Source organism: Protopterus annectens, chromosome 3.part1 (genome assembly GCF_019279795.1).
Source record: "Protopterus annectens isolate FY-2018-M chromosome 3.part1, PAN1.0, whole genome shotgun sequence".
NCBI classification, from domain to species: Eukaryota; Metazoa; Chordata; order Ceratodontiformes; family Protopteridae; genus Protopterus; species Protopterus annectens.
The window spans coordinates 1,601,178,999-1,601,205,741 of record NC_056732.1 but is presented as its reverse complement, the minus strand read 5'-3'; the positions used below and the strand labels follow the sequence as shown (position 1 = coordinate 1,601,205,741).

The window sequence follows — 26,743 nt, the reverse complement described above, 5'->3', positions numbered from 1 at the left end:
CTATTATTTAGGCAAAAAAGTTAAATTCTATCCTTTGTACTGACTGTGGGTATGGGTTGGCCTGTAAAATCTGATGTTTGTCCCGAAAATGTCCCACTTTGGCCATTTGAAAAGGTGGCCACCCTATTGAGAGGTATGTCTTACTCTGTATCACAGCAGGTGATTAAACTATATCTACAACTACGCCAAAGCGCAAATCTTTGCTCTCGGCGTTGGTTCTGCGCATGCTTAGAATTACCTTTTACTCGTCAGACGGCGCTATAGATGTGTCGCTGTTATGGTTCCGTAGCGGAACAAGCATCCTTGGAAATGTATTTTTAGACGTGTTTCATTTTGAGTTTGTACAGATTATTGAAAATATTTACAATGGGGAAACGAGACAACAGAGTGGTAAGTGTCTGTTTTATATACAGGTCCCCTAAGCTTCGTGCTTCTGTTTATTTTTACGCGGTGTTGGGAATTTCCTAGTGTCGTTTGTGGAAAAAAGGCTACGTCGGGGATGACGGCCTTATTTGCCGTGCAAGTGTGAACCTAATTTACCGGTTTCTGAGGTGTGTAGTTAGTGAAGGTATCCGCTGACATACAAAAGTACAGTTTGCAATTCTTGTGTAAACTTTTTGCACTGTTCAGACACCCCCCCCCCCCCAAGTTCTGGAAAGGATTGCTGCATGGTATTTCTACCTTGCTGCAGTGCATACAAGCATTAACCTCTGACAGGCTTGGGCATGTAGCGTTTCTATATGTTTTATGGCTTAAAATATGAAGCTACTTAAACCCGAATTTTGTGAATCTGTAGTATGCATTAAATATGGCGAATAAACAGTTATTAGTACAGTTGAGATTGGTTGTGTATGCCAAAGTATGTTTCGTTTATTATGTACAGATAATTTTCTAAGCAAATCTTCGATCTAGTTAGTTGGAGATAAGAATGTTAGAATGGATAGCAAGTTTTGTGCATACTTTGGTGGATCATTACCACCCTTTTCCATTTTGATTTGGGCAGTTTTATCAGAAGAAGCAGAACACTATATTTGAAGAGTGCCAATGTTTTGGATATAAATTGGTAATTGGTGCTTATAATACAAGTGATAAGGGGTCAGGTTTAAGGTTAATGTCAGCAGAAGTTATTAGTCTCATATTTGAAATGAAGAGCAGCACCCATTAAAATGGACATAAAAAGATATTTCCTATGCTGTGTTGCAGAAATTTTTGGTTTGGATATGTGGGGATCTCATCTATAGAATAAGCTTTCCACCTTCATAAAACTAAGCTCATCCCACACTCTTTAAAAAGAATTTGGAAAAACGATAAACTGATTGGGAACTGTAAATTGTCTCCTGTGGTACTGCCTATGTCCATTATGGACAGAGGCAGTCTATAAAGTGACCCAGGGCTCCAACAAGACCTACTACCCCCTCCAATATGTGGGGAGTTAAGGTATAATATTGTCATATCTTGGGTATTATTAGCTACTCTTGGAAAGGCTCTTGTGCCATTAGCTTAATAATTACCTTTGAGAAGTAGTTTTGGAGGTGGGGAGTACCTTACATAATAAGATCTTCTCTGTTTAGAGTTAGGCTTGGTTGTAAAAGGTACTGAAGCATCAGACCAAAGTTCACCAAGGGGCTCTAACCCCATATCACACTCTTGGTTCCTCCTGCAACCTACCGCAGAAAATGAATACTTTGGCCTCTGTTATCGTAGGGATTTATCATGTTAAGATGGTGCAGTCTGTGTTTTTGATAATTCCTGATAACTCTGCCATATAGTTAACAATAGTGAAAGGGCCCCTCCAGGCTGCCTGAAGCTTATGGTGCCTAACAGGGCAGTTCCTGTGTGATAATATGTGGCTGTCCTTTTATTACCAGACTTTCTTCTGATGATGTCTGGTGCCAAGTGCTTTTGGGTCATCAACATGTGCTCCCTAACCCTAGGCCTGAGATTTAGGACATGATTCATAAACTCATTCTGTGGATTACACCCACCCTCCCACTCATCATGAATTTAATCCAGGGGGCCTCCCACTCATCATGAATAAAATCCAGGGTCTCCCCTCATCCTGTGACCAAACTGCAGCCCAAAGGATGAAAAACTTGATCCCTGGAGCAGATGTATATGTGTATGTATACACACACACGCAAAGAGAAGCTGGGGCAGGTATTTGTCCCACTCGTCTTGAAATTTATTCATTGCACTGTTACACTGCTCCATAAGACCATTTGTTTGTGGGTGTTAAAAGGGGTAGTAGTCTTTTAATGTTGTACCCCACAGCAGTTCCACAGTTAGCACTGCTATCTCTTGGTATTTTAGGGAATCCTACCCTGGTGAAAATGTCTGGCAAAACATTTGCCACCTTCTTTGCTTCAGTGAAACATGGAACTGTTGCCTCTGGGTATGTAGTGGTGTAATCCAGCACTGTCATAATATATTTCTTACCTGTGGAACTTTGAGCTCTCCAAGATTCCAAAGTATCTATACTTACCTTCATACACAGTTCCTCAGTAACAAACAGTGTCATCAAAGCAGCCCTGGGTTTGTCCCTAGCCATGCCAACATTTTGTCACTGCTCACAGATCTTGCATTGCTGTGTTTTAGTCTTTGTAATCTTTCCTTGGCTACTTCCATGAAGTTCGGTAAATCAGAGTCTGAGAGCTGTGCTTACAGCGACTCCATCTTGGTGGACTTCCCCGACTCCCCTTCCATAGGAAGTCTGGTACCTTCCGCTAGTGCTGCCTCCAACTCTGTCTGACTGTAACCCCTTTTCTCTCCCCTTTAAGTACTACCTTCCAAGGGAAGCCCAGTACCGTTTTCCTGCTGCTGACCAGTTTCTTCTGTAAGCCATCTACCTCACCAGACCTGAGTAGAGATTTTGGACCTGGCTGAGTCTCCTCCCACATTTTTGCTTTTGTTCCTGTATGCGTATAACTAAACATAGGCAAGGTATTGCATTGTCAGAAGTCCTTTCTTATTAGGACATTAGCAGGAATGTCCTGAAATACAGCAACCTGCTTGGCTCCCTTGCTTCCTTTCCCAGTCAAGAAAAACTTTGGCTAAGAGTATCTGAAAAATGTTACTCTTGTCTGACCACTGCAGGTTTAACTGTTGTGTTCAAGGCAGTGTCTCTCTATGCAATTGCCTGTTCCCCTATACTAGTGTAGGATACAGTCTTTGATAGTTAGATGTAGTGCTGCTGCTTCTTGAGATTTGTTCTCGGTTCTACCTCAACAGTGAGATTGTTCATGCCTTTTTAAGTTGCAGCTGAAACACGTAACCTCAAAGTCGGAGCATATACCAGAAACTGTTGCATCCTCCCCTTTCCTGTGTAATCTGTTATGATGGCCTGGGTTGTCCCATATGGGTTTCCTCATACTCATGCCCTGCACTGGGTACCCCATTCCTGTGCAGTGGCAACTTGCTAGCTAGAGTTCCCCCTTCTTCTCCATCTTCTCAGCAATGCCACAGTCCTGGTCCACCAACCAAAATCTTTGTCTTCAGGCAGTGTACTAAGGGCCTGTCACCTGGCCATAAAATCTGGAAACATTTTGTATGTGGTGACTTTGCATCCTCACTCGCCCGTCTATGAAAATAAGTGCTGATTTCAGCTGTATATTCGGTAACACTGTTATGTGTGTGTGTGTGAAGTTAACTTGAATGATGCAAGCAAACATTCTAACAGTATCACTAAATTTAGAAACTGCATGCATTGTTTACCTATGAGCAGAGGAGTTAAAAGCTTCATCTGGTGCCCTTGGTTAACTTGGGTGTTGATTACACACCCTTTCAAATGTCTGTGAAAAGCTAAGTTGCACCCCACCTCCACCCCAATAATAGTATAAACACACAGACCTATTCTAATACCCTCTCACCTCTGGATAGATTTGTGATTTGCAAGAGTTGTTTGCTTCTCTCCAGTACTCCCATAATGTCTCCTGCAGAAAACTTGCTGCTCAAACCTTGGTTGCATTCAGCCTTCATCACTCCATGCCTTTGAACTAGTTACCACCACGGGAAACTTTTTTTTTAACATACCTAAGGAGGAAAAAAAAGACCAAAAAGAAACAGCCCAACAGAAACCAGGTACCTTTGCATGCAAATACAAGAAATCCACAAGTAAAAAACAAAAGGCCGCAAAGGCAAGGCTCCAGCTTCTCAATTCAAGACAGTTAAAAAGTCCTCCAGCAATTAAAAAGTATTTTGAAAAACGAAAAGCAGAAATCTAAGTTGTACAATTGAACTGCTTTAATGGTACTCAAGTGCTTTCACTAATAGCTTCTTCAGGTGTATACCAACCATTTGTAAAACACCTCCTTTATAACATTTGTTCTAATCACATGACCTAGACAAATTAAAATTTTAAAGGAATATTATATGTATACTAATAACAATTACATAAAAAGTTGCATGCATAAAAATATACATATAAAATTTCATACATAAGTACATATCAGTATAACAAATAGATGTAAATATAAAAATGTATAAAACACATAATTATCTACGCAAAGGTCTATTATTCAAAATGGTTCTCATAGGTACATGGTCATTCGGATCATGCCCTACACTAGCTCTTAATCTAACAATCCAGTTATCTTCCAACTCTTCAGTTCTGGCGTTAATATCTCCCCCTCTTGGATTCACATAAGGTCTACCTACTACCATAAGTCTAAAAACATGTTGTTCATTGGTGTTTACTATATGCTTTGCTAAAGCATTAAAGCTACTTTTCTTCTTTATGTGGTACACATCCTCTCTAATTCTATTTTTAAGTAGTCTATCGGTCTTATCTATATAACATTTACTGCATACTTGACAAGTAGCCAGATAGACCATGTGGGGGGTATCCCAACTGGCACTAAATCTCAATATAAAGACCTCTCCTGTGTCAGGATGTCTAAAATGTGTCTCTTCAGTAATTTATCTGCAATATTGGCATCTTCCACATGGTCTGGTCCCTACTTCTCCCATTTTTTGTTCTTGTTCTCTTGTTGTACATAGTCTTCTTTTTAGACACTTCTTATTCTTAAAAGCAAACTGCGATTTTGAGTCCAGGAACCTACTCACTTATTATCTGTGGTCAAAATATTCCAGTGTTTGTTAATAACACTGGTATACTTCCTTACATCCCTGGAATAACTCAGACAAATCCTTAACTTATTGGAATCTCCAATTTTCATATTCTGTTCCAAAGAAAAATACGGTTTTGCCCTTGTTTCCCTTAAACTCTCAACCTCCACTGCATATTTTTGTACCATTCCCTCATCATATCCTCTATCCAATAACTCAAGTCTTACCATTTCCATTTGTTTTTCAAAATCTTCTTTTTTTAACATTCAGTTTCAACACCCTTAGGAATTGATTTTGTGCAACATTTCTAAATATATAGTTCAGGTGCATGCTGTCTTTCCTTAATAATTTATTAGCATGACACACTTTTCTATACATTTTTGTACTTCACAGTAAATTTAAGAAAATCCGTGGAATTATTAATAAACATCACAAACTCTTGTCAGTTGCTCGACTGACCCTTTCCAAAATAGGAAAAGGTCATCCACAAACCTTCTATAAAAAAGAATCATCTCACAAAACGGACCCTCTATCACGTATTCCATCTCCCATTTAGTCATAATGGCATTTGCATAACTGTTCGCTCAGGAAGTACCCATCGCGACTCCATTGCATTGCCAAAAAAATTTTTCTCTGAACATAAAAATATTATTTTCTAAAACCAGTTTCAGTAAAATTTGTAGTAGTCACATCTTATCACAGCTATATTCCCCACTTTCTTCTAACAACTTAATAATATTTCTAATTCCAACTTCATTTGGAATGACTGTGAATAATGAAACTACATCTAACGTGACTAAAAGACATTGTCCTGTAATTCGTCCTTCACTGGTATGTTCAAATAAGTCTCTCAAAAAATGTTCAGTGTCTCTCAAGATATAAATTGACTTATTAATCAAACTTCTAAGATTTTTTTCTAAAAAAATGGAGATGGACTCCGTGCACCAGTTTCTTCCTGCTACAGTCGGTCTCATAAGGGGATTGACCATACATTTATGCAACTTGGGCAGACCTTGGATGCTAGGAATAGTAGGGTTGAGTATCAAAAACTTTAATCTATGAGACCCATTTTCTCAATATCTCTAATTTCATGCTGAACCAGTATAATCATTTTCTTCGCATGTATAGATGAAACTTGTTTGTGTCTTTTGGCTTTTCCCGGTTAGGGGTCGCCACAGCGGCACTCCGGTCCGCTAATAATTGGTAGTGGATTTTTATGTACCGGGTTACCAGCCCTGACGCACAACCTTCAACGAAGGCATGCCCCATTCATGTATGCCTCCACACAGAAGACGCTCTAGCTGAGAGTCGAACGGGACAACATCTTGCTATGAGGCGACAACGTTACCGCAGCACCACCACCGCAGTTTGCATGTATAGATGAAATTAAATGATCAAATTCTGAATAATTTAATAATTCAAACATAGTCTTATAGTAATTTCTATTCATGACCACAATTTGCCCTCCTTTATCAGCTGGCCTTATCATTAAAGAAGGGTCATTTTGTAAGTTCTGTAAAGCTTTAAATTCATCCTTGCTTAAATTGTGTCATTTACTTCTACCTCTGTTACTTTTTTGTTCATAATAAACTTTATAAATATCTGCTAAGCAGATATGTTCAAATGCATTAATTGATGAACTCTGGGTATAAACAAACTAGGTTTCTTAAAACATGGATCTTCATTTGTATTATTGTCGTACATTGGGAAGAGGAATCGCTTAATATATTGCAGTTTCTTTAGTATTTCTTCACTTAAACTGTGAGGCCTTCCACTGTTGTATGTGTATATTGCAAGGTAGGCACATTAAACATTGAATCGTAAGCTGGGCTGTGGAGAGCTGCTCGACATTCTCCAGCTGTGTCTGTATTACTGGACTTCACATATAACCATTACCTCTAAAGACAGGGAAGTAGCTTTATTTGTTTTACTGATTCACTTAAACTGCTAATTCTAACGTTTCTGGTTGTGTTTGGGGAAAGTGTACTTTATGCACTGAGAGTTTGCGTTTTGATAGGATGTAATTCGCTGGTGCTCTATGTTTCTCATTATCCTTGGGAACAAAGGAGGCTAGATTGTTTGGTTTTGTACCTTTCTTTTTCGTCTTGTGTTTGTTACAGTGCTCCATTTTTCTGTGCTGTGCTGAGCTGTTCAGTAGGTGATGTGTGTGTGCTGCTGGAGTAGACCTAAAACTAGTTCTTCTAAAATCAAGGAAATGGCATTGTTTAACTGTATTGTATAAAATGTTTCTAGTTGTGTGTTGCTTAATTTGTATTTGGGAGGAAGCATGTCTTTTTAGCAATGAGAATTTATTTTGTGAAAGCAAATAACTTGCTGGAACTCTGGTCATCTAAGTAACCCAGTGAGCAAAGGAGAAAACCTTAGCTGTGTAGCTTTTTTTTGTTTTGTGTTTAAATTGCAGTGTTCTGCATATCCTTGCATTCCATTTGTGTTGCACAGTGGTTGGGCACAACTCACTCCATTGTTGCAAGCTGTTAGAAGCAAGCCCATCTTCTGTCTAGAGATATGCTGTTCCTGTGTGTCAGTCTCGCCAATCCATCTTCAACTTGGCTACATTTTCTCTCCCGTAGTTGCTTGCGATTTGCACTACACATTTAGCTAGCGATTATTATTTCAACCCCTTGTATTGTCTTTCTGTAAATTCTTCATATGGCTGTTGACTAACTGGCCAAATAGCAGTTCAGTTCAAGACATTTATCCTTTTGTAGAAAGTAAACTCGACTAGTGTGGACAGCAAACCAACCTGTGTCCCTTCTGTAGCCAGCCTTGTAGCACTGGGGTATTTAGTCAATGTACAAACTGCAGAATGCTTTCAGACAACAAACTATTACTTGACGTACACAAGGTGATCTGTGAGAAGTGCAAGTGTGTTCACAACATAGAGACAACCCTCTTGCATAAAAAGACTGCCTATGAACACTGCAGTGTACCACTTGCACTTCTTTGTGAAAAGATGCATTGAACTTGTCAGAAAGGTACTTCCTAATCCTCCAAGAAGTAGGAAAATAAAGTTTTGGCATAAACCGTATAGCCAGTCTGACTTTAAATCTCACACTGTCAGCGATTTCAGGGAGTATAAATAGAAACGTCCAAGAAATTGGTGACTCCATTCTTAAGCACACAGGCTCCACGTTTATGATGTTGGACAAGGATAAGGTACCAGTAAGATGTGTTTTCGGCTCCATGTTGCCATGTGGGCTGTTCAGTCTGTTACACCAGGCAAATAATGACCTGGTAGGTGTGAATGACTTGCAAAAAGTCAATTCTCAGTGATATGAAGAAAGACATGTTGGATATCGTCACGCATATGTTAAATGCAGGCAAGATTCTGGTACAGAGTGACAATTGAAGTCTGAGATAATTAACTTCAGGTGGCTAAATAGTTGATGTCAGTGTGTGTGTGTGTGTGTGGGGGGGGGGGGGGGTACAGTGTGCATCAGCCAGAGTTTAAATGCAAGACAAGCAAGCTTACTTTACAGGACATAGTCTGCACCTCTCATTCATGGCTTTGGTTTACTGATTAAAGCCATTGCTGTCTCCATAGTGCCTTTCATGGGTCAAGGCCAACTACTTTGCATCCCAGCTTAACTGATAGTTATAATAAAGTCTGACCCTGTGAAGGTGGCTGTCTTCCATGCTAGAAGTCTTTTAGAAATAAATTGTCTAATTGTAATGCTTTCTTCCAGGTTGAAGCCATCCATGTCCTTCATAACTCAGACTTAATAACTTCATTGTGAAGATCACATTCCCTATTTATCTGGGTATAGTTTTTGCTATGCCATTAGACTTGAGGCTACTTGGGTGATCTTGTATTTGTCATATGATTCACTTCTCACCTCTACACAGATTTTCTGAGACTCTCAAACTAGTCTTATTGAATTCCAGCTTACCCTCAATTTTCAGGGTTTTTTTTGGTTTATGATACCACAATGGAAATGGACCCCATTACTAAGTTACAGAACAGTTAGAGTTCATGAAACTAGTATTGTTTCAATCCCTGATGTTAGCCAAGAGTGCTCTTCTCTCAGCACGTGCAATGTGCCCAGAATTGCCGCCTCCTATAATTGAAACTGGGATACACGTATAGGGTAAAGCACTGTCCATGTCCCCAAAATCACATCAGAGATTTCTAAAAGTACTCCCTCAGCTAGTCTCAATGAAAAATGCCTTTTGTATGAGATATTTTAGTTATACCTTTTAATTAGTGTGCATATACCTCAAAAGCTGTGGGTGCCTGAAAATTCCTACACCTAACCAATGATGGCTCCCTAGAACAAATGTTTAACCATCCCACAGGGGTCAGAGTATTTTGGACATGGTCCTTACCGACCTAGCTCCCAAGTGATCACACCTTGGTTAATAACTTTCTCCTTTAAAACATATAAATCTGCTAAACTTTTAAAGTCTTTAAGAAAAGAAAACATTTCTGAAGTCCTATAGCAAATCAAAAACATCTTCATTAAAGATCCTTTTAGAAAGGAATGCACTTTCGGGAAGTTCAGAGTTAAAACACAACTAGCATCAGAAGGCAAGGAAAACTACAAATCCTTCTTTGATTACATTACAAGATTAAGAAATAACAGCCAGCAACGTTCTGAAGTAATCCTAAATTACATTACCCTTAGGTTCATAGGTTCATAGGTTTATACTAGGCTATCTGCCCTAAGGCATTTATAAGCCTAGCCCAAATTATTGTGGCTTACGCCACCCCTTATATGAAAAAATACTGTGCCCATTAGTTTGTTGTGCCTCTGTCCAGCAGTGACCCAGAGATGATTCCCGGGGTAAACCTACGATCTCCCATCCACAGGTCTAGATTTCTCTTGAACAGAGTCAGCGAGGTGCTCTGCCTCACATGGACCGGGATTTTATTCCACAGCATAGGGAGTCTCTGAGTGATAAATCTATCCCTCCAGCACGTCCTATTTATATCCGTGCTAAGGTTTAAGTCGCTTGCTCTAGTGGTTTTGGTGGATTTGGATTTTTTGAGGTGGAGCATGTCCATTAATTCCGGGTTGGACATGGCCTTGTATGTCAGGCACATGTCACCTCTGAGCAGACGGTATGCGACTGAATAGAGCTGGAGTTTCTTCAATCTGGCAGCATATGACAGATTTTGGAGTCCCTTTATCCTTTTGGTGAGGAACTTTTGGGGTCTCTCCAATTGCTGCAGATGTCGGGTGAGATACATCCCGAATGGGGCATTGTACTCGATCATTGGTCTGATAAGTGAAGAGTACAGGGGAACAATGACCTCACTAGATCTGGATGTGAATCCCTTCATGATCAGGTGGGCAATGTAGAAGGTCTTTCTAACCACTTTAGCAATGTGAGTGTCAAAAGAAAGGCCACTGTCAACCTGGGTCCCCAGGTCCCTGATAACCTCTTCTGTGCTTAGTGGATTGCCACCTATATGGTAGCTTGGGGTTACCTTGTTTTTCCCGAAGGGTATGACTATACATTTTTGGCGTTTAACTTCAGGCCATGGCTCTGGCACCAGCTATCTGTTTCCGTGAGTCCCTTCTGAAGGATATCAGTGTCCGATGCACTTTCCACTATGGCCCAGTTTGCAGTCATCTGCAAACTTTGTCAGCCAAAGTCCTCCCATGTTGGCCTGTACTTCTGAGAAGTAGATGCCAAACAATAGGGGCCAAGGACCGAGCCCTGTGGGACACCACTTGTGACCGGCTTGGAGTCTGACACAGCGCCAGCAACTCTAACCCTGTGGGTTCTGTCCTTAAGCCAGTTTGCAACCCATCTTGTGACATATGGGTTTACATTTAAGCTGGTAAGTTTTTCTACAATACCCGAGTGGGGTATTGTGTCGAAAGCCTTTGCAAGGTCAAGGTAGGCTGTATGGACTGCCTTTCCTCATCAATGGCCTTGGTGACTATTTCAAGAAGTCGACCAAGTTCAAAAGGCATGATCTTCCCTTGACAAAGCCAAACTGGGTCGGGTCCAATGTCTGCAAGTCCCTATATCTTTGTTTATGAGCTCCATTATGATCCTCTCCATAGCTTTGCAGACTAGACTTGTTAAGCTTATGGGGCGGTAATTACCAGGGTCCGTAGAGGCGCCACCTTTGTGGAGTGGGACCACAGTTGCCGTCACGCCACTCCTTGGGCACGTATCCTGTGGTAAGGCTGAGATTAAACAGCTGCCTTATGTGCGGGTTTAATTCCTCATTTAGCTCGTGTAGCACACAGCCGGGGACACCATCCGGTCCCATTGATGCTGTGTTTTTAGCTTTAGAGAGAGCAGCTTTCACCTGCGCATTTGAGATGTCCGGGAGGCTACACTCGGCTGGGATAGTTATCTCTCCTTTAGGGGAGAGGGGTGAAGTTTGCACTGAACCTGTCTGCCAGTATGTTGGCAATGTCTGTGGGTTCAGTGATTTTTGTATCATTTTGGACTAATTCTGAGCATATCTGTGAGTTTCCACCCAGGTTCCTAACATAGCTGAAAAAGGCCTTATGATTGTCCTTTGAATCCATGGCAATTTTTCTCTCAAAATTGGCCTTAGTTGATTTTATGAGTGCTCGTATTTTTTACTAATAATGATCAGGGGTGACTTCCCTTTTATGGATTTTGTTCTATCATGTAATAGCTTTCTCCTCTTATTGTAAAGTTTGTTAATGGCTGGGGTCCACCAGACTGGACGTTTGCCCTTTGTGGAAAGAGTCTTGGTTTTATTTGGGATTGCCTGATCCATGCAGTCCTGGAGGTGTTCATAGAAGGCATTTGTAAGGGCTTCCGCAGCTTGGGTTGTGGTTTCCTCTGACTCAGGGGCCTTGAAGGATACCACACCAGTCTTGAGTAGTGTGAAGTTTGCTTTAGAGAAGTTCTTCACTATGGTCTTTTTGTTTGGGGTGCGGGCGCGATGTGGATTTCCAGTGAGATTAGTTTATGATCAGATCTCACCAATGAGGGATATACTTCCTGTGTGGAGCATTTTGTCCCCATGTTTGTGACAATGAGATCTAGTATATTTTCTCCTCTCGTGGGAACAGTGACTAGCTGTTCCATGGCATTTGAATTTATGAACTCCAGGAACCGTTGGGCTAGAAAGTTAGGGCTTGAGTAATGTTCCCAGTCTATATTCGGGTAGTTGAAGTCACCCAATATGATGGTGTTTGGAGATACATTTATACCCTCCAGTGTCTTCAGGAAGGCTGTGTGGGGTTCCTGAGTTTGAGAGGGTGGCCTGTAGCATGCTACAATTTGTAGAGCAGTTTTGCCTATTGTTAGTTGCACCTGGATGGTTTCCAAGCTTCATGCGTTGCCACCAACCTGGAGGTGTGAGTATCCTTTATGAATATGGATACACCCTCCTTTTGTGGAGTGGTCCGGGTTTTGGGGCGGGCATGATATGAGGTAAAACCTAATAGTGCCGGGTGCTCTCAGGAGCCTTGAACCAGGTTTCAGTTACAGCACAGACATCGATGTTCTCCATACTGAGAAGGGCCTCGAGTGCGTGCATTTTGAGATTTAGACTTCTGGCATTGAGCAGCATTACCCTCAATTTCTTCCCATTTTTGTTTTCTAGGGTGGTAGGTTTAGAATTTGAGCCTTGCCTAAAAAGGCACTATGGGGTGGCAAGAGCCTTAGCCAATATCCGGAATCCCAGGGTGACAGGTGCAAGCTGTCCCTTGAAGCAGTGTGGCTTGTCAAGCATGTCATCCCAGGCAGACAGACACTGGATCCCCTTTGAATGACACCAGACATTAAGCCAATTGTGAAAGCTGATCATCTTGTCTCTATATTGTGGCATCATTCTTGGTGAAGGAAGGATACTGCTCAGGGTTAGGGTCATACCTGCCTGGGCTACATAATCAGAGAGCTCCTCTATGTCTCTTTTCATGCAGTCCAGGGAGGTACGTCTCAGGTCGTTCACACCAGCATGGACAATGACTGTGTCATATTTGTACTTGCTGTGGAGTGACCCGAGTGCTTGTGTTATGTGGCGGATTCTAGCGCCCGATAGGCAGCTTACTGTGACCCTCTCCTTGTTCAGCCTGGTGAGTGGGACGTCAGTGTGTCTGACTATGGAGTCACCTATGACAAGTATGTTTGGTGTTGTATTTGGCCTTAAGGGCTGTGACTGCTTTGCACACTGCTTTTGTGGTTTATGTGTTGCTTTTGGGGTGTCTTGAGGTAGCAGTTGTTTGGGTGTCTGCTTTGGAGGCCTCTGCTGTTTAGGTAAATTTTACTCAGAGCCTCCGAGTATGTCTTTGTGTGTTTATGTGTTTGATTCAGTGGAGTGGTAGCATTATGTGAGGCTGGTTTTGTGGTGTGTGTAGTTGCCTTCTCCTCCTGTCTGGTCTTGCCAGTCCTGAGTTGAGAGAGCTCAGCCTCCAGTTTGGCTAAATAGCTGCATCTCTCGCAAGTATTTGTGTTATGTGGGAGGAGGAGAGGGTTGTCTGTGTACATGAGGCAGTTATAACATTGCCTCAAGATTCCCAGATTCACCAGCTGGACCGGAGAGGAGATTGACAACTGACCTTTGGACATGCTAGAATAATATTGGGAAATCCTTAATTGAAAACAAGGGCCAGTGGGGAGTGAGGGTGTAGTGCTTTTAATTTTTAGTGCTGACTTATATAATTGCTTTAGTGAGCAAGTGCCAGGTAACTTGAGTGCAATGTGATACAAGTAACTAAATGCAAAGACGACAAACAGTAACTTTCTTTCAAGTGAAACAAGGAAATAAGTACAGTAAGCAATGCAGATATCACTAGTGATCCACAGAAGCGCTGAGAAGTTGCGTATTAGGTGAATTAGCTTCCAGGGAAATAACAAGCAAACAAACAACAAGTATATAAACAAAGCTAGATTCAGTAGGCCTGGATCTAGTCTATGATAGAGCAAACAAGGTGAACCAATTTCAGTAAGATACAGTTCAAATATTCAGGCACTATAAACCTTTAACCAGAAAATTCCCAGCTCAGAAGGGCAGAGTCCAGCCTCTTCTCCCACAAGAGTGCAGTCCACGAACCTTCTTAATGTAAAATAACTGGCCTGAAGCCCAAGTGCCTAAACCAGAACTAATACACTTGGACACTGGGCTCTCAATCAGCAGTTCCCAACTTAGAAGGATGAAAGCTGCCTGTCCTGCCACCACAGTGCTTGCCACAAACCTTCCTAATGTAAAACAACTGGTCTGAAGCCCAAGTGCTTAATCCAAAAGACTTGAATGATAGCTACACTTTAATCAAGTTACAACCAAGCAGTAATAAATACCATTGAATACTTTAGAGAATGTCTGGATTAGTGCTCAAGTTACACAAACAAAGCTAGATCCAGCAGGCCCGAATCCAGTCTATGCCACAGCAAACAAGGCGCACCAACTTCAGTAAGAAACAGTTCAGATATGCTGTCCTTAAAGGTATAGCTAGCTAACTTGGAGACAGATTTTTGTTAAATTTATTTCAGAAGCTGTCATTGAATTTCCACATATCCATTGATACCTGTACCCCCTAAGGTTTTCATGGAGCAGGCCTTGACTGTGCTATCATGAACTAAAAGCATATTTAGCACAGGCCAAGTCATTGTACCTAAATTCCTAATAGATATTGACAGACATACCTTCACTGGACCCTTCCTTCACTTGTCTAACTTAAACATAACCACAGGGTGTATCCCTGAGGTATGAAAAACTGTTGCAGTACTTCTTTAGAAAGAGGCCATACCACAGGCCTTGTGAACTGTAGACCCTTTAGCCTAACTAGCCTAATTTGCAAGGACATAGAACATATTCTGTCTTGACTTTATACACTTTACTTTATACACTTTAACATTCAGAACCTGGGGAGTCATCCAGTCAATACAGCTTATTTTGATTTGGCCAGTATCCCATGCTGATTATGTAAAGAAGATAAGAGCTCTAGGTACACCTGGTGCTTAGATGGATTGCTATTGGTTGAAAGTTGTAACCCAGTTACTTAAATGACACCTTCTGCCTTAATTAACTATTATTTTGAAATATTTTTTTCTGACCTTATTTATACTATAAACACACAAGCCTGAGGCTAACCAGATTTGCAGTGGACTGTAAACTGTGTGAGATTATTCACTTCCCCAGATGTAGAATTGCAGTAACAATTAAGCCTTACATACTGGTAGTGTATAGAAAAAAAGGCTTGGACTAAATGCAAAAAGTACAGTATAATCACATTTGTTAACTCTGTGTTCTCTGTAACTTGCAGTATAGCCAGTATCCTGCTCAGAACATCTAGTCAGGGACTAGATGTTCTAACTATAAAAAGATCTTTCATCTAAAAACCCTTGGCTACCAAGACTGTCTTAAAGCCTTCTCCCTGTTCTCTCATGTAGGCTTCTACAAGGAGTTCTGTGTATTGCATGCCATGTCACTAGACATCCTGCCCTAATGGATCTTTCTAGTCTCCATAAGACAAACAGCTCTACAAATACTCCCAATTAAAGATCTGAGCCTTCACCAACATATACATGAAACACATTGGAGGGACAGATTTATTATACATCTGTTATTCCATCTCTGAAACAGATTGTTACATGTTAAACAGTGACACCTTCACATCTTTTCAAGAAAAAACTGGATGATTGGATGGGTATCTATAAATTCTCCTGTGCCTGATGTGTTTTGCCTTCTTGAAAGTGGGAGGTACATGTTGAGGGTGGCGTTGAGGAAAGTTCAAATGGTCTTTTTACTTGCACTGTGATTTCTATGGTTTTGAGCCAGTGGTAGGAGGAAAACCTTGTATTTGAATTTGTCAGAAGTATTTTGAAACATATTCTGTGCACTGCATACCATTGGAATACTTCTCAAGCATTTGTTGGCTGAGGTTGTGCTGTACCGTAATTAGCTGGAAACACTGTGATGCGACTGAGAACGAAAGTCTTTAGTTAATTACCCAAACTTTGTGCTGAACAGGTGCCAGTCTCTCCTTTATGGGCCACGTCTTGTGTACTTTTCAGAGTGAATTCTCCAAACACTGTACTTCATTCAATAAGGCTTTATTAGATGTTCAGATTATCCGAATACTGTCTTCATTAACAGTGCTGATAAAAAATTAGTGTTCAAAGCTACTGCACGTCATACTCTGATTGTCCTGAACAACGTAAACTAATATAGTCTTTATTTGACCTGTCTTCTGTACTCATGCTTGAGTGTCTGTAATCTTCTCTGTAATAACAAGTTGAACCAACTACCTAACCTTAACTGAATTCTCTAACTGTTTCTGAAGTATATTTTAGTAATACGAAAACCCTGTGATGCTTTACATGCCATCTTAGCCTTGGTTTCCAGGCTTGGTCTTAATTTAACATTCTGTTAAGGAACATTCTGTAGCTGGCAAGATTGTATCTTTCCCTTGAGAAAAGAACATTCTATCCGCACACTTTATGCTTATCTTTCCTTTCTAATAAACTGTTGACCAGCAAAGTTATCCTTTGTTTCTGCTTAACTGTATTTTATGCATAACTAAAACACAATTTCTAGGCTTATTTTACCCTTTAGCCTGACTGTCTAATAACTACTTTAAAATGGAAGTCCCTAATCTAACAGTTGCCCCTGAGGTCCCTGCCAAAGTCTACAGAGACCTACTTCTGTAGTTACCTTACATTTGTATTGCTAACTACTGTATACAGCTTTATGCTACCTGACTCGCAATCTGAAAATAAAAAATGTTTAATTTGGTAAACCTGCAATTTCAGTTTTGACCCCTAGGTGTCACTTGAGCATGTATGGCCTGTTTGGATTGAAGTCTTTTAACTTTATGATTTAGTTATAATTAGGCAACCATTTTTCTTTATCTGGTGAATAAACTTTTAATTTTGACCACTAGGCGTCACTTGAGCATTTATGGCCTGTTTGGATTGAAATCTCAACTTTGATTTGATGTTCATATTACCTAGATTTAGAGTCTTTACGTCTAAGTTTTGATATATGAGTGCTGTATTAAAAACCTGTACATTATTCTGAAAATGAGAGTCTTAATTCTGTGGCTTGTAAAGCTGATTAACCTGTCTTTGGGAATCTTTATTTAAGTTAGACAGAGTATGAACTGTTAACCCTGCCTATTTTCTTTTTATATTTTTATGTGCTGTAATTGTAGAGTTAAACTGTTTTACTTATATTTTTTACATTATGAACCTGTGCCTTTAGCGTACTATGATGTCTCTCTCTCTCTCTCATAGCAAATGAAGAAACCTTTTACTGTCGTTTATAGATTTACATCTTTAAACAAGTTTATTTTTATTGTATAGCCTATCAAGCACGATGGCTATTTTCTGAAGACTAATTCAAATCTGCACTAAAAAGACAACTTTATAAGTGGTAAAAAGACAACTTTATAAGTGGTCTTGAAGCATAATTGCCATATTCTGTGTTAACTTGTGTGTATACATTTTCATTTAAATTTGCTCTGTAATGCTCCTTACCTTTTTTATCTTTTATGAATGTTTATGAGCTATAATAGTTTACTAAAACCTATACTTTCTGTATTTCAAGTCTATACCGTTTGCATTGCCTGTTAGTGTCCTTTTAATTTCTGACTAATGTGCAATAGTTATGCAAAGTGCAGTGTAATCTGTAAACTAATTAATAAATTAAGCCTGCCCTGTTATGCCTTGAGTACATTGAATAACTACTACTACCTAATCTAACTTATCTAAATAGTTAACTAAATTTATGCTTTCTGTATTTCAGGTCTATACCTTTGCATTTTATGTTGGTGTCTTTTTTAATTTGACTAATGCACAATAATTATGTAAATTGTACTGTAATTTGTAAATTAATTAAATTAAGCCTGCCATGTTATATTACTATTTTAAATGACTTATTTTAATAAGCCTGTAAAAAAAGTCACTTTACCCTTAACTAATGACTGAATAATTTAATAAGTCTGTTACAAATAAGTCTGTCGCTTTACCCTTGACTGTTTAAATAATGTAATTCTGTTACTTTACTTACACTAATGACTGAATAATGTGAAGTAACCGGAGTATTATTTTTATTTTGAGATTTGACTGAAATGTGCTATACTGAACACATAACTGAGTATGAATGTCATATTCTGAATCTTGACTAAAATTTACATTAGCATATACTGAACACTTAAAATAGCTGTATATATATTCAGTAAACTAACTAAACTAATGCTAAAAGAATATCTTTTGCCAGTGTTAACTAAACGCATATAAAAGCATAACTGAAAGTGGTACATGTTAATATTCTGAAAACCAAACTATTATTGTCTGAACATAGACCGAAAGCTAGTACTGTTGACAACTTGACAGTGTTATACGAATACAGATGAAAAATTAACTGATCTGTACATAGACCGAAAGCTAGTACTGTTGACAACTTGACAGTGTTATACGAATACAGATGAAAAATTAACTGATCTGTTTTTCTGTCAGTATTGTCTGAATATAAACTGAAACTAGTACTATTGTCTGAAAATGAGGACATTTTGATTGTCTGAACACAGACTGAAAACTACTACTGTTGTATAATTGTTTGAAAACATGAACATTGAACATAAACTGAAAACTAGTACTGTTGTACAGTTGTATGAAAACATACATACTTGCTTTAACTCGTCATATATTTAAACTTTATTTTAACTTTTAAACATTGAAGAAATAACTGAAACACATTGTCAGCTTTTGCACTGGTCACTGGTGAGGTAAAGGAAGGCCTGCTTTAATGTCTGTGTCCTTTTTATAATTGGGCCTTTTAAACCTCCTTTCTCTATTTCTTGTGCAAGGCTGGGTGAGTAAAGTTCTTAATTGTATTTAGTATTAGGTCCTTATAACATTGCTTATTGCCCTGACCTTATTTACATTTTTCTGCATGCAGTAAACATTTACTGCTTATAAACTCTTGCAAGTCTGTTTGTAAGCAAACTGATAATCTCAAATGAAACTAAATAGTAACGTAACACTGTGCATTTCTGCACCTATATAAAATCAGTTTTAACTGTTGAACTTTTTACATTTTGTCTCATGACCCTTAGATTTAACATTCTGTTCTGTGAGTGAAACACCACCCACTTTCTCACCATAACCGTTTCTCTAGCTGACGTCATTTAACTTTTCATTAGTACTGAATGCTGCGAGAATTTATTATTATTACTGTCTACAAGTTTTTGGGATAAATAGTAAAACTGTAAATGCATTAAATGGATAATACTGTCTTTAATTCAGCTTGCCAGGCTGGCTGTAATATGAGTTGATGTGCATGGCAAACTGCCATCTGCGTAAGAAACATATACAGTCTCAAACTGATTATTTATATATATATATATATATATATATATATATATATATATATATATACACACATTTACATACATAAGATCTGAATTCTTAACTGTCACTTTTGCAGTGTAGCTTTGACTTTAAATTTTATATTCTGTAAACTAGCAAACATTTTTGTCTCTATTACGATATTGTTTATGCATTGCAACACTTTAATACAAAGCTCTTAATTAATGACTGCTAAACAAAATACAAAAAATTCATTTGACAAATTTGTAACTGTAAACCATTTATTCTGCGAATCAATTTGACTGTTAGTTCTGATCTACCTTACAAGACATAGGAAAAAGAGTAACCGTATATCTCTAACTGGCTACACCCAATATGTCTTTCTGAGCACTTCAGCTGTGTCAGCTGAACCAAAATTTATTTTCTTTAACCCATAAATCTGCATGTTCCTGTTTTGTAATAAATTCTTGTAAAATTTGTACATTTGCACAAATCTTGTCACTGAAGTCCAAAACAGCATACAAGTCTAATGACATGTTTATACCTAGTACAGAGCTGCTACACTTTGAAATGTTAGCTGCTGTAATATTTGACCTTTTAATTCCTGAAAAAAATGCATTTTGTGTCTTTTAATAAAGATCTCTGTATAACTGAAATTGATTTATCTGTAAACAATGAAATATTGTTGTTTCTTTTAACCTTAAACAATGACAGGTAAGTGCTCTGATTTTTACAGATGGCTATGGAATGCATTATTTTACTTAGCACTGAAGTATGTTCTTCAGTTATACTGGAGTTTACTGTAAATCTGCAATCCGATTCCTCTAATCTCCCTTCAGTGCAAATATTGCACTTGATTCTGAAAATAAGAAACTAAATGAAGTAATGAAAAATTGAGCCATTGCCTGCATGTTATGTACATTGCCTGTGTTGACATTTGTATGTTTAATATTGCAACATAATTCTGTATTTTGAAATTGTGTATTACATTCTGAGTATCTGTATGTGAAACTATACTACAACTGAAATCATTGTATTGAATTGTATGTGCTGAAGCATTTAAGTTTGAGACCTTACTGACAGAAGCTGACTCATTAGCTTTCTTCTGTGATTTAAACCTTTTGCGTTTAGACATAGTTAACATTTTTGAACTAATAACCTTTGGCTTTAAGAGAACATGTTTAAAATTAAACCAAAGATTTACTGATGTTTTAACTGTAGCAGTATTACTTGACGTGTTTATACAACCGGTATGGAGATGACTTTTACTGATAATTTAACCTTTTTTGAGCTGTAACTAAAAGGTGCATATAAAGTCTTGCATAACTTTACAGTCCTGGAAGAATGTGTGCCGTTGTCTGTAGCATCTTAACCTTATTCTTGCTTTTTGGCTCTGTGACATCAAACTGGAAATTTGAAAGTTTGTGGAGATGACTGTTAACTGGATAATTTATGTTCTGAAGGAACACTGCTTTGATTTAATACTGGTCTGCTGAAGTTGTTTGAGGCTTTTCTGAAGTAAACACTGGTGATGTGCACTTTGGTTACAGGTCATCTGCTGTGTTCATTTTCTGCAAGAAGTAGTGCTGTCTTAATGAAAAGTATTTTCTGTAATGAGAAACTGTAGTGCCGTACTTTCTGGCTTATTCTGTATAGAGTTTACAGTCTCTATGGAGAAATGCTGGTATGCTGCTGAAAAGTCTGTTGTGAAACATTTGCTGTCACAATAAACTGTTAAAGCCGGCTACTGCAGTAAACCTGTACTTTAAAGGGTTACTTACTGCAGCTGTTTATGTTGAAGTTTTCTGATGAGGCTGATTTGCTCTGTAGAACGCACATAGTTGAACGAAACATGGAGTGCTGCACTAGAATGAAAACACTATTTTGTAGTCTGTAAAACACATAACACTGCTATTTTTGTAGTACCTGCGTAGTCTAACTGCTAATGCAAGGTTCTGAAGGGGTTTTGGGAGTTTTTCCCCATCATAGTGGCTTTCCATTGAAAGAATTGATAAGACTGTACTGTACAGTAATTAGCTGGAAACACTGTAATGAGACTGAGAACAAAAGTCTTTAATTTGTTAATTACCCAAACTCGTGCTGAACAGGTGCCAGTCTCTCCTTTATGGGACTAGTCTTGTCTACTTTTCAGAATGAATTCTCCACACTGTAGTTCATTCAATAAGGCTTTATTAGACGTTCACAACATCCGAATATTGTCTTCATTAACAGTGCTGATAAACAGTGTTCAACGTTACTGCACATCATACTCTGATTGTCCTGAACAATGTAAACTTAATATAGTCTTTATTTGACCTGTCTTCTGTACTGAGGCTCGAGTGTCTGTAATCTTGTCTGTAATAACAAGTCGAACAAACTACCTAACCTTAACTGACTTCTCTAACTGTATCTGAAGTATATTTCAATAATACCAAAACCCTGTGATGCTTTGCACGTTAGCCGTGGTTCCCAGGCTTGGTCTTAATTTAACATTCTATTAAGGAACATTCTGTATCTGGATTGTATTTTTCACTTGAGAAGAGAACATTCTGTCTGCACACATCATGCTTCTCTTTCCTTTCGAATAAACTGTTGACCAGCAAGGTTATCCTTTCTTTCTGCTTAACTGTCTTTTATGCATAAATGAAACACAGTTTCTAGCCTTATTTTAACCTTTAGCCAGTCTAATATCTAATAACCACTTTAAAGTGGAAGTCCATAATCTAAGACCTGACATGTTTTGCCCTCTTGAAAATGGGAGATATATGTTGAGGGTGGGTATGAGGAAAGTTCAAATGGCCTTTTTACTTGCACTGTCATTTCTATGGTTTTTGAGCCAGTGATGGGAGAACAACCTCCTTGTATTTGAATTTGTCAGAAGTATTGTGAAACCTATTCGTGCACTGCATACCATTGGAATACTTCTCTAGCATTTGTTGGCTGAGGTTAACAGAAACAACAGTATTTTTGAGGAAGAAGTGGGCTATTTAATATCTATCAAGACTATCAAGTTTAAAAGGGGACGAGATAAATTACACCCCTTCCAGTCTCCCGTGACACCCATGTTGCACCCAGACTTTCTAGGAATGGAAATCCTTGTCATTTCTTGTTCATTTAGGCTACATTTAGTCAGTCCTATAACTCCCTCAAACAGTTCTACCTCAGTTCAGACATGCCGTAATAGTATTATTACTTAGGGTTGCTGTTTCAGCCCCCAACACTAAGTACTGCCCAGCCACTGATCTTAATTTAGCTAAAATAATCATTTGAAAAGTTAGTTTTATAACCAAACTCTTGAGCTAATGCAGCCTTCATTCACAGGCTTAGGATTGATTCAGCAACCTAACTACATGTTCTATGTTTTGCAGACCAGTCAGTATGAAGACAGAATTCTTAGCTGCTGCTTTGTCTATTAACATGAGAGAGCCGTAGAAGTCATTGACCTTTCAGATACTTCTGTCAAACATTGAGAGAATAGGAACTGGAAAAAGATCTGTAGCCATCTTTAGAGCTACCTTTCCTATAGAATTTGAGTTTGTGATGGTGATGCTGTCTTGGATTTGGTTTGTTTAAAAAATCCGGGGTCCCACTGAGGTCTGGTTTGGGTAATTTACTCTCTTCATTATGTTTCGGTGCATTGCTGTGCCACTTGCATGAATGACCATGTGTGCAGTTGACATGGTACCTCTTTAAAATTGACAAGTGTGGGATTTCATTCAAGAAACGCCTGTAGTCTGACTTGGTGAATTCTGGGACTATGGTCAAAACATCAACTTTCTTATTAATGATAAATGTGCATGCATGACATTTGATGTGTCAGAGACTTCTGGCCAGCACTCTGATTACAGCTGTATGACCCTGAAGCCAAGCTGACAGGAGCAGCTTCATAAATACCTCAACTTCTGGATTAATTCTTTATTGATCTTGAAGGATCATGTTGACTTAGGTGATGACAAAATGAGCCCACTTAGTGTTGGGTATATTGCCTACTTGCATTCGAATCCCGAAAATAAGTTGGTAGCATTTGGATGCACACCACAGGTTGTTTCCTTTAGTACTAGCCACACCCGCAGTGTCTTAGCAACAGGATGTCAACAGAATATGGAGATCGTTTGAACTGATCTGAACAGAAATTAATCAAGAAAAACTAGTTTGTTTTTTGGTCATGCTTATGCCGCTGTACTTTGGCTTTTGACTTCTCAAGTGCTACAATGTATATGGAAATGTTGGAAAGGCAAGTATTGCAGTGCCTTCTGTCCTTGGGTATTTGGGTAGGTTTTTACTAAGAAGCTTCATAAACTCCATGTTAAACCCTGGCTCAATAAATTTAGTAAGCAAGATAAAAAAACTGGCACAGACACCAGGCAACCCAAAACGAGTAACTCCAAAGCAAAGTACCTGAAGTATCTTTAATGTGTCCAGAGGTTAAAATAGTAATAAAAATCCTTAATATACGATAAGTGCTTTCGTTTTGTAAGTAAAAACATGACGTGTATTAGTGAATGAAACATTTTGTCCTATTAAAAATCGTATCAAAGGGCATGCCTTTTGCTATGACTAATAGAAACGTTCCATGTCTAAAACTCGTGAATATTGATATGGTGACGTAATGCAATTAGGAAGGATATTTCCCACTTTGCTTTTAAGCAACTGTTTTTACATGGCCATTGATTTTAGTTTTAAAATACTTGCTAAAGGTAATATGTCATTTTAATCCAGGGTTCTGGTTTGCACCTAAATAAAGTTGCCAATATAGCTCTTGCTTCTCAAGAATCAGAGGCTAAGGTCCCCCCCCCCATGAATCTTGCTGAACATTTTGTAGTGTAACAAATTTAAAAACTAACAGACCTATCACTTGACCCCCAGGCAATACTGTGGTTTAAATCCTATTTAGATAAGACAACAAGGTGTTCTCTGGGATAATAATTTATCAACACCCCTCCCTGTTAATATTGGAGTAGCTCAAGGCTCTATATTAGGCCCCCTTCTCTTTTCTATTTTTAATGATCTTAAAGCTAACACTCCACAAGCCACCTGTATACAATATGCAGATGATTCAACTTTAATCTGTTTTGCCAATTCCATTTCCTCACTCCAGACCCTCACCCAAACAGTATTTAATAATGTTGAAAGTTGGTTTATGCAACATTGCCTCCTCCTGAACCCCAAAAAAACGAAATTGTTGCTTTTCACTCCTACCCAAAAGTCTCCACAATGTCACTTCACAGTAACCTCTAACAGTGGAACTACCATATCCCCAGACACTACAACTCATTCATTGATATTCTGTCACTGCCTATTTAAGTGGTACATTTTGGAATATTTTCTGCTTAAAACCTCAGCTTTGGCCGGCTAAGATCTAGCTGTATTCAACTGGACGTATAAGATAATTTAAGTACCTTTTTATCTGCACTTTTTTCAAATAATACAGCATTTTAATTGATTTATTTGTGTTGCATTGAATATTAACTGAACTGGAATTTTTTTCAGTTAGTTCCCCACTTAGTGGCCTTGAAACTGCCCGCCCCTCTTGTAAATTTGTGTTTAGGTACTCCTTTTGGGCCCATCTCATTTGCTCACTCAACTGAGTGCAGTGAGATCATATTCTGATTTCAGGCACTCCTACTATGTACAAAGAGAGCATCTGGGAAAGAAAAAAAAACGTTAAGCTTGTTTCCTGCCTTTCCTATAAGTGGTCTAGACTGTTTGTAGGCTTCTGAGCCCCCAAGCCTTTCTGTGTTGGAGGGAAGCCTTCTAGCTTAATTTTGTTTCTTAGAACTAGCCAGTTTTCTAGTTCCAGCACTCAAATCTGTTTCTTTGAACTCCGCACTTGTTCAGAACTTGTTGTAAGCACTAAATAAGCTGCAAATTACTAGATTTTAGTACTTAATAAATAAGCACCTATCCAGGCATGTCTAAGGGTCAGCTCCTGGTGATTTCTCCTGTCTACCTGATGAATCTGGGCATCTTGGGGCAGTGCAGCAATAGCCTCATGTACACAGACAACCCTCTCCTCCTACCACCCAACACTACAACCTGTGAGAGGTGCACTTATTTAGCCAAACTGGAAACAAACTGGAAACAAAGCTGTCACCAAGACTGGACTACACAGTCAAGAGGAGAAGGTAAACACTTGCACCACACCACACTCATCACATAGTCCCTCAAAACCTACACCACGGAAACACGCACATAGAAACACAAAACACACACCTATATTCGCGGAGGCTTTCAATAAAAATCTACCCAAGCCTCAGGGACCTCCAAAGTAGAAACACAAGCAAACTCCACCCCAACACAACCCAAATGACACATAGCCCACAAACTCAGTGTGCCACTCAACCACAGCCCATAAGGCATAACAACTTACCGAACACTCTAGTCATAGGTGACTTTATACTCGGGCACACTGATGTTCCACTCACCAGGCTAAACAAGGAGAAAGTTACTGTCAGCTGCCTGTCAGGTGCCAGGATCCGCCACATAACGCACGCACTCAGGTCACTCCACAACAAGTACAAATATGACACTGTCATTGTCCATGTTGGTGTGAATGACCTGAGACATACCTCCCTGGACTACATGAAAAGAAACATGGAGGAGTTCTGCGATCTTGTAGCCCAGGCAGGTATGACCCTAGCCCAGAGTAGCATCCTGCCATCACCCAGAGTGATACCACAGTACAAGGACAAAATGATTGACTTCAATTGGCTAAGCTTCTGGTGTCATTCTAAGGGGATCCAGTATTAGTCTGCCTGGGACGACATGATCGACAAGACCACGATGCTTTGCCAGAGGTGGCCTGCACCTGTCACCCTTGGGATTCCAGATACTGGCTAAGGCTCTTGCCACCCCTATATTGCCTTTTTTTAGGCAAGGTTCAATTGACAAATTCACCACCGTAACTGGTACAAGCAAGCAAAAATCTGAAGATAATGCTGCTCAATGCTAGAAGTCTAAACCTCAAAATGCACTCACTCGAGGCACTCCTTAAAATGGAGAACATCGACATCTGTGCAGTGACAGAGACCTGGTTCAAAGCTCCAGAGAGCACCCCTGCATTACCAGGCTATAATTAATACCACACCTTTCGGCCACCTAACCCGGAATGAAGCACTAAAGATGGAGGCGTGTCCATATTCATTAAGGATATCCACACCTCCAGGCTAGTTGCACAGCATAATGCATCCGAGATTATCCAAGTGCAACTAACTCTGGGCAAGACCGCAATCCAAATTGTAGCTTGTTACAGACCCCTCACCATGCCCCAGGATTCCCACTCCTCATTTCTTGATACACTGGAAAGTATTAGGGTACAACCCAACACCCTAATAATTGGCGATTTCAACTACCCCACCATTAACTGGGAAAACTACTCATGTACCAACTCTCTTGCTCAATGTTT

At 39.2% G+C, this 26,743-nt stretch overlaps 1 protein-coding gene across 1 annotated transcript in view; it reads left to right on the top strand.

Moving 5' to 3' along the window:
• Positions 1-221: 221 nt before the first annotated feature.
• FAM133B (family with sequence similarity 133 member B) overlaps positions 222-26,743 on the top strand; it is a 677,034-nt gene continuing 650,512 nt past the window's right edge. The window contains exon 1 of the mRNA XM_044067632.1: positions 222-390. Coding sequence (XP_043923567.1) covers positions 367-390 — 24 coding nt within the window. The 5' untranslated portion in view covers positions 222-366. The remainder of the gene's footprint in view (positions 391-26,743) is intronic.